Source organism: Pelophylax lessonae (assembly GCF_965119305.1).
Source record: "Pelophylax lessonae genome assembly, chromosome: 2".
NCBI lineage: Eukaryota > Metazoa > Chordata > Amphibia > Anura > Ranidae > Pelophylax > Pelophylax lessonae.
Genome location: NC_138769.1, coordinates 707,964,616 through 707,978,414, shown reverse-complemented (window position 1 = coordinate 707,978,414; position 13,799 = coordinate 707,964,616). Strand labels below are relative to the sequence as shown.

The 13,799-nt window shown below is 40.9% G+C and overlaps 1 protein-coding gene across 8 annotated transcripts in view; it reads right to left on the bottom strand.

Annotated features, from left to right (window-relative positions):
- The window catches only part of DLG2 (discs large MAGUK scaffold protein 2), a 2,359,657-nt gene that overhangs the window by 1,301,407 nt on the left and 1,044,451 nt on the right, over positions 1-13,799 (bottom strand). For all 8 annotated transcript variants that reach the window (XM_082244450.1, XM_082244453.1, XM_082244456.1 and 5 more), the window contains one exon: positions 8,540-8,704. In XM_082244450.1, the coding sequence (XP_082100576.1) occupies positions 8,540-8,704 (165 nt within the window). The remainder of the gene's footprint in view (positions 1-8,539; positions 8,705-13,799) is intronic.

Genomic DNA, 13,799 nt, shown 5'->3' with positions numbered 1-13,799 from the left:
GCCAGGGTGCGGTCGCAAGTGTGACCTTGGCGATCCTGGAAGTTCACCCACTGGTTTGCTACCGGGCCCCCTGGAGCATGGGGCCCGGTAGCGATTGCAACCCCTGCAACCCCTGTAGTTACGCCCCTGCCAGGAGTCTTCAGGAGGGGAGGAGAGCAGCACGGATTTTCTCAGCTAAGCACACCATGCTTGAGATAAGAGTAGATGGATTCCAGGTAAAGTAAATTCTACTTGAATCATTTGCCCTTACTCAAGATGGCCACGGACAGAAATGCTAAGGAAGGGTTTTTCAAAGGGATTTTTTAAAGCATGTAGACATATACGGATGGAGTAGACGTGCAGAATTAATAAAAAAAAAAATTGTTTTTTTTTTTCGATTTGTTATTTAAGTAAATTAATTTAGGTAAATTTGTTTTCGGACTTTATTTGTTCATTTGTTTTGTTTGTTCATTTATTTGTTTTCAAATTCAATTGGAATTTGATTTGAATTTGAACTAGAAATGTATTTTAATTTAATTTAATTCGGGCATTCACATTCTAATTTCAGAAGACGGTTATATTTTTTCTAATTAATTCTATTCTACTCTTTTGTTTTTCTATTCTATTCTGTTCTTATATTCTCTTCTATTCTTTTCTAGTCTAGTCTAATCTTTTTTTATCAAATTTATTCTATTCGAAATTCAAATTTCAGACAATTATATTCTTTCTATTTTATTTTATTAAATTCTAAATTCTATTCTGTTCTGTTCTGTTATTTTCAATTATTTTCCAATCTATTCTATTAGAATTAAGTATTTATTCTATTTGAAATTCAAATTTCAGATGATTATATTCTTTCTATTTTATTTTACTAAATTCTATTCTTTCCTATTCTGTTCTGTTATTTTCCACTCTTTTCTATTATTTTCTATTCTATTCCAATCTATTCTATTAGAAGTACAAATTTATTCTATTTGAAATTCAAATTTCGGAAGATTGTTATATTCTTTCTATTTAATTTTATTCTATGGACATATATTCAATTTGTTTTCTATTCTATTCCTTTCTATTCTATTCTTGTCTTTGAATTTGATTTAGAATTAAATTTAAATTCAATTTGAAATTACATTTTGGTTTCAAATTATTATTATTATTATTATTTCATTATTTCGGATCAGTTTAAATTCATTACTATTGTAATTCAGATACATTCAAATCTCCAAACAACAAAAAATGTGTCTGAATTTCGATTCGGAACAAAACAAACTGCACATGTTTAGGATGGGGGAGTTTAATTAATTAAACAGTGTTTTTGATTTGTAGTGCTCAGATGCAGTAAAGATCCGCTTTATGTCTGCACTAAGATATGAGTCAAATTTTAGGCACCCCCAGCAATATGCATTTCAGTTTGATAGGGATTTTCCCTAAGATTTCATTACTTCTAAAAGAATGTTGCAGTTTTTTTATCATTAGAACACTGAGTGCCGGTTCACACATATGCGATGCGGGAACCCTGCAAATCCACTGCGGGTTCTCACATCGCACTCCAATTGCAGGCAGTTCACACTGTTATATGCAAATCACTTGGGGTGTCAATACAAAGGTAACGACACCCCCAAATCAGTCCCCATATCACACTGCGAACTGGCAGTTTGAATGTGAATTGGATTGCATAGCGATCCAATTTTGGCGCAGACCAAGAATAGGGTCCTATGCAACTTTTGTCCGAATACGATGCAAATTCAGCCATACAATCTGCATGTGATTTGCAGAGCAGTGCGCTGTGAATATCATGCGATGTCTGACATTGCATATGTGGGAACTGGGTCTGAGTGTGTACCAGGTGAATATAATGAATTCTGCACAAGACATGGTGAAACAAACATCTATTAAATCAGAGCAGAAGGAAGTAGAAATCTGCAAATTTCCTGCAATGCATTGATCACCCAGGATGAAATGTGTTTGTTTCTTTTTTTTCTCAACAAAATTGTAGTTACTCTTCAAAACTTATGACAGTATTTTTGTTGTTTTCTGTGCCTTCCTGTCTTGCTGATTACCCTGCATTTTTTTGAATCACAGGAACACAATAGGGTCGCAAACTGATGGAATCTTTAGAGCAGACCATTCAAGGTACACCTACTGTGGTGGCCCGACCATTAGGGGCGCAGGGGCGCCGCCCCCCTATCCATGCGTCCGGCCCCCTAATCTACATAGTTACATAGTTAGTAAGGTTGAAAAAAGACATCAGTCCATCCAGTTTAACCTATGATGTGAGTGTGTTTTCTTTTAACCGTACATTGTATACCCCTGTATGTTGTGGTCTCTAAGGTGCCCATCTAATAGTTTTTTGAAACTATCAATGCTCCCTGCTGATACGACTGCTTGTGGAAGAGAATTCCACATCCTTACCGCTCTTACAGTGAAGAACCCCTTACGCATTTTAAGGTTAAACCACCTTTCCTCTAGTTTTAGTGAGTGGCCACGTGTCTTATTGTATCTCCTTTCTCTGAATAGTTTGTTCCTTATGCTAGGGTTGCCAGTACAGTATTTGTACATTGATATCATATCCCCCCTCAAGCGTCTCTTCTCCAGAGAGAATAGGTTCAGTGCTTGTAGTCTTTCCTCATAGCTGATGTCCTCCATTCCCCTAATTATTTTTGTTGCCCTTCTCTGGACTCTTTCCAATTCCAGCACATCCTTCCTGAGGACCGGTGCCCAGAACTGGACAGCATACTCCAGATTTTAGTAAATCAACCCTAGTTTGTAGACAAAGGAGATGTCCCCACATGCAGGGCACCGAACACATGGATTCCAATGGGGTTTTATTTTTTATTTTTTGAAGCATGTGATTAGAGCCAGAGGCTTCAAAAATGGGTAGGCTCGGGGCACAGAGCACTGCGCCCCGAGCCCACCCAGTTGTGCGACAATAGCAAATGAATATTCGCTATTGTCACATGGATTCTCCTCCTTGCCAATCAGGAAGCGAGTCCTGAGACCCGTTTCCCGATTGGCTGAAAGGAGAAGCCATCCTATTGGCGAAGGAGGAGGAGGAGGAGGGAGGAAACACAGGGGAAGCCCAACCCACGGAGGAGACTGAGGGGGAAGCCACCACCGCCCTGCTGCCTGTCCAGGCAGTCCAGGGTGAGTGAGCCGGTGACTGAAGGGGGGGTATGGTGTGCAGGCTGGAGCTGGTATTGTCCGGGGGGGGGGGGTATGGTGTGCAGGCTGGAGCTGGTGTGGTCCGGGGGGGGGGTATGGTGTGCAGGCTGGAGCTGGTGTAGTCCGGGGGGTATGGTATGCGGGCTGGAGCTGGTGTGGTCCAGAGGGGGGGTATGGTGTAGTCCGTCTGCTGCCCCCACCTGCCCATGGAGCACCAACCGCCACTGACACCTACGTACCTCCCAACTTTCTGAGATTATAAAGAGAGACAACTTTCAGCACACACTCAGGTTAATTTACTAAAACTAGAGATTGCAAATCTGGTGCAGCTCTGCATAGAAACCAATCAGCTTCCAGTTTTTGTGTCAAAGCCTAACTGAACAAGCTGAAGTTAGAAGCTGATTGGCTACCATGCACAGCTGCCCCAGATTTTCCACTCTCCAGTTTTAGTAAATCAACCCCAGTTTGTAGGCAAAGGAGATGTCCCCACCACAGCCTTGGTTACACAGACCACAAACATCTAATATGCAGGAAATGATTGGCTAAACCACACAAGTGCTTTTTTGACCTCTAGTTTTCCTTTATATTGGCTTCAACAAACGCAGTAACATAGAAAGTGGCTGAAAATGTTAGTGCCGATAAATATTTTTGCTAGTAAAATAGTACATTTTGTATAGAGATGTACACATCAGACCAAAAAGAGGGACAAGTGAGGCTGCACAAGGGATAGAGGGATTTGGTCCCAAAAGAAGGAAAGTCCCTTCAAATTAGGGACAGTTGGGCGCTATGCACTTATACTGTCCAGGTCTGCTCTCCCCGTAGAAATCACCTGATGTTAGCAGTTCTAAAAATGTACCTGTAAAGAAAAAAGTTTGATTTATACTTACCTCACTCCTTCCTTTGCCTTCGGTGCCTGGGTGAGGATGACATCACATTACTTCCAACGAGATCATGGGAAATACAAAGCAACCAAAATTCTGGATTTTCCAATGGACTGGAGTGTCTTCTTATAAGATTTGGCCTGCTCTTTATTCCACAATAACCCAAACCTGGAGGGCAGTGACGTTACATGTATGCAAAACGCAGAAAACAGCGTTTTTGCATACAGCCGTTTTTTAAATTTGCCGCCTTTTGCAGCACAGTAACCCGGAAGTGACATCATGGACGCCGCCTCCGGGTTACGTCATCGGAGACCCGATTAAAGCCGTTTCCGTCTTTGTTTGGGACTCCATCCAGCCAGCGGATGTGCCGGCTGGGTGCTCGGGGCTCCCGGTGGGACGGAAGCCCCAAGCAAAGTAACAGAAGGTGACAGGAGGGGGAGGACATCCCCTCCCGCTCACCCGGGTAACAATCGAGCAGCTCCTGAGCCGCATCGGTCGTTATCGACGGAAAGCCGACCGTCGGCTCTAAACAACGGTACCGGGATGGTGTCTCTAGCTAGCCGACGTACCCCTACTTTGCGGTAAGTGGTTAAGGGGGAGGGGGGTGGCTTAGGGGTCAGGTAGAACTTTCATTTTGTACACTTTTTTTTTTTTTTTTAACTAAACTTTTTTCATCAGAGGACAAAAAGTCCCCTATGTGATGATTATTTTGGTGACAGATCCTCCTTAAATAAACATCAGGGGTCTAAAGGAGCATATTAGTTATGTAGCCTACATGTATACATATATTCTGCATATGGATATATGTATATGCTGCATTATTTACATTTTTGGTAAACTCATTTAATGAATCCAAGCTCTACAAGCTGAGATAACATGCACTGCATTGATGCATTCACACTAACTACCAGCATGAAAGAGTCCTTACATTTAATGAGTACCCGTCTTTTTAGATCCATCATGGCAGCGCCTGTTAGCGGGCTTCCACTCACCTAATGCTGCCACGTCCCTCACCTTGTTGTGTCACTGCCGCATCACCAGCCGTCCCATTAAAGTGAATGGGACTGTCGGTGAGTCAACAGCGGGTCAGAGGAGGAGACGCTGCGGGATAGAGATGACAGTTGTTCTTTAAAAATTATGATTTAAATTGAGTTGATTTAAATTAAGCATTTTTACTAGTGATTTAAATCATGATTTAAATTGTGATTTAAATCAACTTTATTGAAATCAAATCCACCCTGGTGTACAGAGGGTCCTTTTCGAATATACGAATCACAATAGGTTTGAATTTCAGCAAATCCAAAATAAAATATTTTGAAACAACGAATTCCTTCATATTTATTCATTTCATTTGGGCCTTTTCTTAATGTTTGAAGCATTCAAAATAACGTAATGGTATAACGATTGATCATGACCTATTTGGATCCATTTTGTTTTTAAATTGCATTAACATTTTTCTTTAATATAAAAAATGCACTATACATAAAAAATGGAAACATATTGCAATAAATACAGTTTAGTATAAAAGTGAAATAAGATGAGTCCTACTAATCTCTGAATCATAACATAATGAATGAATCCAAAATGAATTTCATTCCATTCATTATGTTATGATTCAGAGTCTGATGAATCCACCTCCATCCAACTCAAACAGGGTGCATAAGTAATCTCTCCGAAATAACAAATTAACAGGTTAAAATGAATATAGCCAATGTTCCGGAACAAGGAATATAAAAAAAGAATCTGAATATAAGAAACAAATTCTGAAAATGAATCATTCTATCATAATGAATACGATAAAACCAAATGATTAACTTAATGAATGAATTCAAAACTAAACACATCTTTTTGTTGTGTACATCTCTAGTGAAAGTCCATTTTACCTCTTCCCCATTCTATTTTAAATTAAGAAAAAAGAAAAAATATATATTTTTTGGAGTTAGGGATTAATTTGATAAATAAATGTTTATTCATAGTTTATTACAAGAGAAATGCAGACATGGGTGAGCAGCTGTAGTTCTGTATAAGAATGGAGTTGTGTATCATTTCCTAGTTTGAGTGGTAGCGTCCCTTTGATGATACATTGCCGGGGCACATGCTGTACATACTAATAATAGTGAATCACAGAAACGCATCATTAGCCGACCGCAGTGTGCTGTACCCTTCAGCAGTACTGTCAGTGGGGGTGGGGGGGGTGATGGGTGTGAAATATAATTACAGTCCAGGAGGATAAAGCAATATGTAAGTCAGCCTCCAATTATCTGGTCCAACCTCGTTTATCCGGAGATTGACTGCTGGCCTGTTATTAACCGGAAATTTAAAGGGAAAGCACTGAGTTTTTGTGAAAGAGCACCATTCGAAACACTACTGACATTTTTATGGATACCAATTTTCAATGTCAATCTCAAATTTTACGTACTTGCTCTACTATTTGGCCATTATTAGATAATTTATATAAAACTAGAATACAAAAGAAAAATAATTAGTATCAAGGCATGGATTATTAGATCCATGTTGACTGGCCCTACACACTGGCCTGCTTAGAAAGCCTAGTTGGCTGTAATATTAAATTATTCAATTTTAATTCTATATATTTGTTCTTCAATTATATTTTATTTAATTATTTTATTTATTTATGTATATATATTACTCATTTTTTATTTATTTAATTGATTGGTTAAATACTTTTTTTAGGCTTGGTTCACACCTACAGGTGTGACTAAGTACAGGCACACGTGAAAACGTACAAGTTTGCAGATGCCTGGGGGTGCCATTACCAATATATATATATATATATATATATATATATACTGTATATATACACACACAGTATCTCACAAAAGTGAGTACACCCCTCACATTTTTGTAACTATTTTATTCGTTCTTTTCATGTGACAACACTAAAGAAATGACACTTTGCTACAAATTAAAGTAGTGAGTGTACAGCTTGTATAACAGTGTAAATTTGGTGTCCCTTCAAAATAACCCAACACACAGCCATTAATGTCTAAACCACTGGCAAAAAAGTGAGTACACCCCTAAGTGAAAATGTCCAAATTGGGCCCAATAAGCCATTTTCCCTCCCCAGTGTCATATGACTAGTGTTACAAGGTCTCAGGTGTGAATGGGGAGCAGGTGTGCTAAATTTGGTGTTATCACTCTCACACTCTCATACTGGTCACTGGAAGTTCAACATGGCACCTCATGGCAAAGAACTCTCTGAGGATCTGAAAAAAAAGAATTGTTTTTTTACACAGGATTTATAACGATTTTATTGGATCGATTGGGACATCGATTGGGACATTCATTTCTCTTTCGATTTATTCTATATTGCGGATTTGCACATTTTCATTGGTTGTTTACACCATCCACACCTCACCAGATTCTTTGAGGTAAGATTATCTCTTGGTAGCGCATTGGTTCTCGTCATTTTTTACTAGATTGAGAATAGTAGAGGTGAAAGAACAGAACCTTGGGGAACCCCAATGAAGAAAGGAAAAGGAGAAGAGAAAGTAGAATTGTAAGTGACACTAAAGGTGCGTTGGGATAAGTAGGATAAGAACCAGCGAAAAGTACAGTCATGGAGACCAAAGGAGTAGAGTTTTTTGAGGAGAAGGGGGTGGTCCACTGTGTCAAAGGCGGCAGATAGGTCCAGGAGTTGGAGTACAGAATAGTGTCCATTGGCTTTAGCCATTAGCAGATTGTTTGTGAGTTTTAGGAGAGCAGTTTCTTTGGAGTATTGAAGGCGAAATCCAGACTGAAGGGGATCAAGAATTTTGTTGTCTGTCAAATGGTCGCTCCGTTAGTTGTAGACCAGACATTTAAGGAGTTTGGAGGAAAAGGAGAGTAAAGAGATGGGGCATAGTTTGTTAAGATCGGTTGGGTCCAGTAAGGGCTTTTTAAGGATGGGGGTGACTCAAAAGAGAGGGAGGGATTGAAGATGTACATAAAAGTTCTTCAAAAGGTTTCTGCACTTTTTTAAACTAAGTTTATAAATATAAAAGTACGGAAGTGTTTTGAAGACCCCTCGTATATATTTTTGTTTAAATTGTATTTTTCTTTTTTCGATTATTCATTTTATTGCAACATATTACATTTTGGTTCTTGAATTTAGACGCTAATGCTCAATTTACTCCCCAACATGTCACTGATCTAGAACAAGCATGCACCCTCTAAAGAACAGGAACTACTGAGGGATGCATCAACGAGAATGAGGCTTGTTGCATTAACGTGTTACCAATAGAGGACAAAGCAAACAATTTACAAAGCAGCTGCCTATATAGAACCATCCAGCTGAATACAGATCTCAGATATCCTATTACTCCAATGTTTACTAGTGTAGTAAAACAGAAATGCATCCTATGTAATCCTCTAGGGTAAACCAGTCTAGTCGATAAGATCCTGTTCACACTGGCATTAGAAAAAAGGTGTTTGGGCCACATGTTTGCCCTCACCCTCGGATCATATAACACAGATTTATGAGGACCATCTTTGATATAAAGTAAACCCGTCAAACTTACCTTGAGAGGGGATATATGCGACTGCATGACATAACCGTGGACATTTTCTATTTGCGATAAATTCTTTTCGGACACATGGACGAGTTCGGGGCCCTTGATATCATGGGTGAGCCTTGGCAATGAGTGATCGTGTGGAGGGGTGTCCTCATCTTGATAGCGGTATTTCTAGGGGAAATAGGAAAATAAATAAATAAATATAGACATACACATTTTTCACGTGCTATTTAAATATTATCCAATGAAGAGACTGTCTGTCAAACTTGTCTACACCAGCCTACCCCTAAATACTAAAAAAAATAGAACCTACCAAAAAAAAAGAATGATATGCGAAAGCAGTAGAGATGAAGGAGTAAGGATGACGCTCACCAATCTGGTGCTATGGTGCTACCATAACACCGGCTTGGTGAACAGCATCCGATCTCCTTCATCCCTACTGCTTTCACGAGTCTAAATAGTATATAGACACCTACTCCCACTGTAGCGGAGTAGCAGTATGATCCAAGATATCTCCACTGGTAGTCATACACAGCATACAATAATCCTGGTAGCGTATAATATTCCCAACCCTCCAATAACCAGACGGCACATGGCTTGGAGGTCAAAACTAGACTGCTTTGTTTATTGAAAAACACAGGGATTTACACTCAGCCAAAACCCCTCCCTCTTTGAGACATTCCACACACAAAACTGAACATCTCATAATACCTTACTCTGCCAGACAAACAATAGGACAATAGGAGACAGGTATTTAACATTAACAAACCCCCACCCCACACATCTCCTGAGGGACACTGCTCAGACATATGATAGTCCCAAGTGAAAGAGATCTCACTCTCTCCACATAAATGAACACTCCAAACACTTGGTTCTTAAAGGTATACACATGCAATGAACATAATGCATATACGAAGGACAATATCCAATGGCTGTGTTTGCCACACCCACGTTCTGCATCACCGGCGGGGGGAAGATCCCTACACCTAACCCTGGTTTATGATGAGCTGTCAGCAATCCCAGCACTAAGAGCGATGTCCTATCCCAAAATCCCCTTTGCAAACTCACATCTTCAGCACTAGTATCTTCTGTATTGGAGACTATCTCCCCTGCATTGGAAGCTACCATATGAATCCACAGTTTTTTTAAGCTCCTATTAAAACAAGGGGCTCCAGTAGAGATTCACAAACTGTGCAGCTGTAAAAAATGCCTATTCATTTTATTTGACATACCCGTAGGCAGGGATTTTTTTCTCGGGGAATAGGTGCAAGAACTCCCCCCTTTTGGGTCACCCCTTGTCTCCACCCACTACCCACCTTTGAGCACTGTTCCTTGGTTCCACCCCCTACCCACTTCCCACGCACAACAAAATACCTCACCCAGCAACAAAAGATCCACCCCAGCAACATTCGACCCCCTCTAGTAGCAACTATGGCTCTACCAGCAACCAGTATCATTAGATAAGCCAACAATAGACCTCTACCTCAACAACATAAGACCCCCCAGCAACAATAGATCCACCAGCAGCAACAATAGACTGTCGCACAATAACAGATCCTTACCAGTGACAATAGATCCCCAAGCAACCAGCATCAAGAGATCGTCCAACAAACCCCACAACCCTTGCTATAACATACATTCAATGCTGGAGGTTCTGGAGGTGCCGGAACTGCGTTACCCCACGTTCCTGCTGAAAAAAAAGCCCTGCCCATAGGCCATTTGAGCTCCCCTGGAAGCCTGGCTGAAAAACTCCTAGTCATCAACTGCAACCTCTTGTCTTTTTGCCAGGATGTGTCATGTCTGTAATGCTGGGAGTGAGCATCCAACAGTCTTCATGGGGGGGGGAGGGCAGGTAAAGAGCCTACAGGTATAATACCTGTAGTATGTATGAATATACTACAACAGTTTTTTATTTTTACATTTACGAGAGCCCTTTGAACGTAGCCCTCCACTGGCTTCCGCTCACCCAACAAATTAAATTCAAAATACTTACAACATCTTACAAAGCAATCCACAGCTTAGCTCCCAACTACATCACTAGTCTAGTCTCAAAATACCAACCTAATCGCTCTCTTCGTTCCTCTCAAGACCTCCTGCTCTCTAGCTCCCTCGTCACCTCCTCCCATGCTCGCCTCCAGGACTTTTCCAGAGCCTCTCCAATCCTATGGAACTCCTTACCCCAATCTGTCCGATTATCTCCTACTCTATTAGCTTTTAGGCGATCTCTGAAAACCCTCCTTTTCAGAGAAGCCTATTCTACGCACACCTAACAAATGTACCTCCATTTTCTCCATCAGCCCATCCCCCACGGTTATTGCCTTTTGTTTCACTTGACCCTCCCTTCTAGATTGTAAGCTCTAACGAGTAGGGCCCTCTAGTTCCTCCTGTTTTGAATTGTATTGTAACTGTATTGTCTTCCCTCACATTGTAAGAGCCCATTCAGACTAGCGCGACTTGTCAGGCGACTTGTCAGCCTGACAAGTCACGGTCAGTCGCGGTCCATTGAGTAGTACAGGACCCGTTCTAGTAGGAGCGACACAAGTCACTCCGACTTAGAAAAAGGGTCCTGTACTACTTTGGGGGTGACCTGGGAGCGACTTGCATAGACTTCCATTATGTGAAGTCCCTGCAAGTCGCGCCGAAGTCATGGTGCACAGCGGTGCACGCGACTTCACAGGTCGCCCCCCGAAGTCGGATCGCCTCAGTGTGAACCGGCTCTAAAGCGCTGCACAAACTGTTGGCGCTATATAAATCCTGTATAATAATAATAATAATAATAATATTGGCTATTTTCTGGAAAAGGTAAGCTTATTCTTTAACACATAACCCTTGCCCTAACACCTAATACAACCCTGAAAATTAACCCCTAACAGTTCACTATTACCACATTACTCAACCCTAACAGATAAACCAACCCCCTGAGCCTAACACTGACCTTAAACCAGTAACCTAATACTGGATTCACCAATTCGGCATTATGCTATTAGCTGGGACCTGAGAATGTATGATCTGAGCATGTTCTGCCTTCCATAGGAATTCATAGCAAATCACAAAAAAAAATAAAAAAATTCAGATGGAAGACCATTGTGAATATTGTAAATACAGGTGATGTTACCTGTCTTTTTTTTTTTTTTTTGATAAACAATGGCAATGCAAGAATGCGCTAAATTAAACCAGAAATTGTGTAAATGATTATTTGTCACTATTTAAATAACCCTCTTCCCTTCTTCCTTCCTAAAACCTTCCAAGTCCAATTCACTGCAATTTAGACTGTTTCCACTAGATGGCAATCTATACCTGCTTCAGAAGACGAGAAGAACGCTCTATAAAAAAATATTTATTCATCAGTTCCCATTTAACCACTTCTGGACCGGAAGGTTTTGCCCCCTTAATGACCAGGCCATTTTTTGCGATTCGGCATTGCGTTACTTTAATGGACAATTGCGCGGTCATGCGACGCTGTGCCCAAATAAATTGATGTCCTTTTTTTCCCCCACAAATAGAGCTTTCTTTGGGTGGTATTTGATCACCTGTGCGATTTTTTATTTTTTGACACAATATATAAACAAAAAAGAGTGACAATTCTGAAAAAAAAAAAAAAAACAATATTTTTCACATTCTGCTTTATGACATTCCCAAAAAATCAAAAATGTAAAAATTACATTTTTTTTTTTTAGCATTTTAAGCCAATTTGTTTTCTGTTACATACTTTTGGTAAAAAAAAAAAAAAATATGGAAATAAGTGTATTTTGATTGGTTTGCGCAAAAGTTATCGCGTCTACTAATTACGGGAAAGATATATGTCATTTCCATTGTTTTTTTTTTTTACAAGTAATGGCGGCAGTCTGCGTTTTTTTGCAGGACTGCAACATTGCGGCGGACAGTACGAACCCCTAACTGACATTTTTGCCAATTTTGGGGGGGACCAGTGACATTACTACAGTAATCAGTGCTAAATATTATGCACTGTTACTGTAATAATGACACTGGCAGGGAAGGGGTTAACACAGTAAGTGATCAAGGGGTAAAAGTGTACCTAGGGGCGTGTTTCTAACTGTGGGGGGCGTGGCTTGTGAAATGTTCACAGAGACCTGTGATCCTATATAGAAGGGTTAGAGGGACTCTGTGATCATTCCAGACCGAAGAACGGTCGGCTGTGTTTACATCAGCTGAACGTTCTTCTCTCTCAACGGGGAACGCTGAACGTTCTTCTCTCTCAGCAGGGAATGATCGCGGGTGTCAGGCAGCAATCGGAGCCACCTGCCCCCCTGTTCATCAGAGTCCCCACTGACGAGTGGGGGCAGAAGCTGTTCCAACATGACTTCGCACCAGTACAGAAAGCAAGGTCAATAATGACATGGATGAGCGAGTTTGGGATGGAGGAACTTGGCTGGCCTGCACAGAGTCCTGACCTCAACCTGATAGAACACCTTTGAGAGGAATTAGAGCAGAGACTGTGAGCCTGGCCTTCTCATCCACATCAGTGCCTGACATCACAAATGTGCTTCTGGAAGAATGGTCAAATATTCCCATAGACATGTTCATGTGCTTGTAAAGGCAGGAGTCCCATTACTTTTGACAATAATTGTGTATTTGTTTATTATATAGGCAGGCTCTACGTTCTTCTTAGCAGAACACTGAACTTGCTGTGCCCGGCTGATCGATCCTCCTACCTCACCTCAAGTGTGTCTAATTAAAAACTGTAGACTGTTTGACATGACATTTTTGCAGTATCCAGAGATTATATTATCTTTGAAACGTACAGACTATATGATCTTTGCCCCAGCTTTCAGTAACATGAGAGAACCCAGGAGCCGCTTTTCATTAACTTAATCTCCTGTCAATCACGTAACGCATATGTGCGACAGCAGGGTGGGTGGGGCTTAGCGCACATATGCATCAATGGGGACCCGAGGTTTCTGCGCTGAGAGCAAACTCATTGCATGCTCCCAGCACAGTGACCAAGCTGTCAATGCAACCCCCAGCCTCTGCTTATGAATGGGAGTTGGCAGGGTGGACTTCTGATCATGTGATAGCCAATAACAGTGATCACATGATGGGGAAATTTGTGCCAGCTCTCCACGTTAAGACCACTTAAAGGGCGGTGAGAAGGGCTTAAAATAATATTGGTATATTTCTGACCAGGGTTTTTTTTTTTTTTGGCAGAGAATAGGTGCAGGAACTCCCTCCTTCTGAGTCCCCCCTTGTCTCCACACCCTATCTACCTCCCAGTACCGTCCCTTGGTTCCACCCCCTACCCACGTCC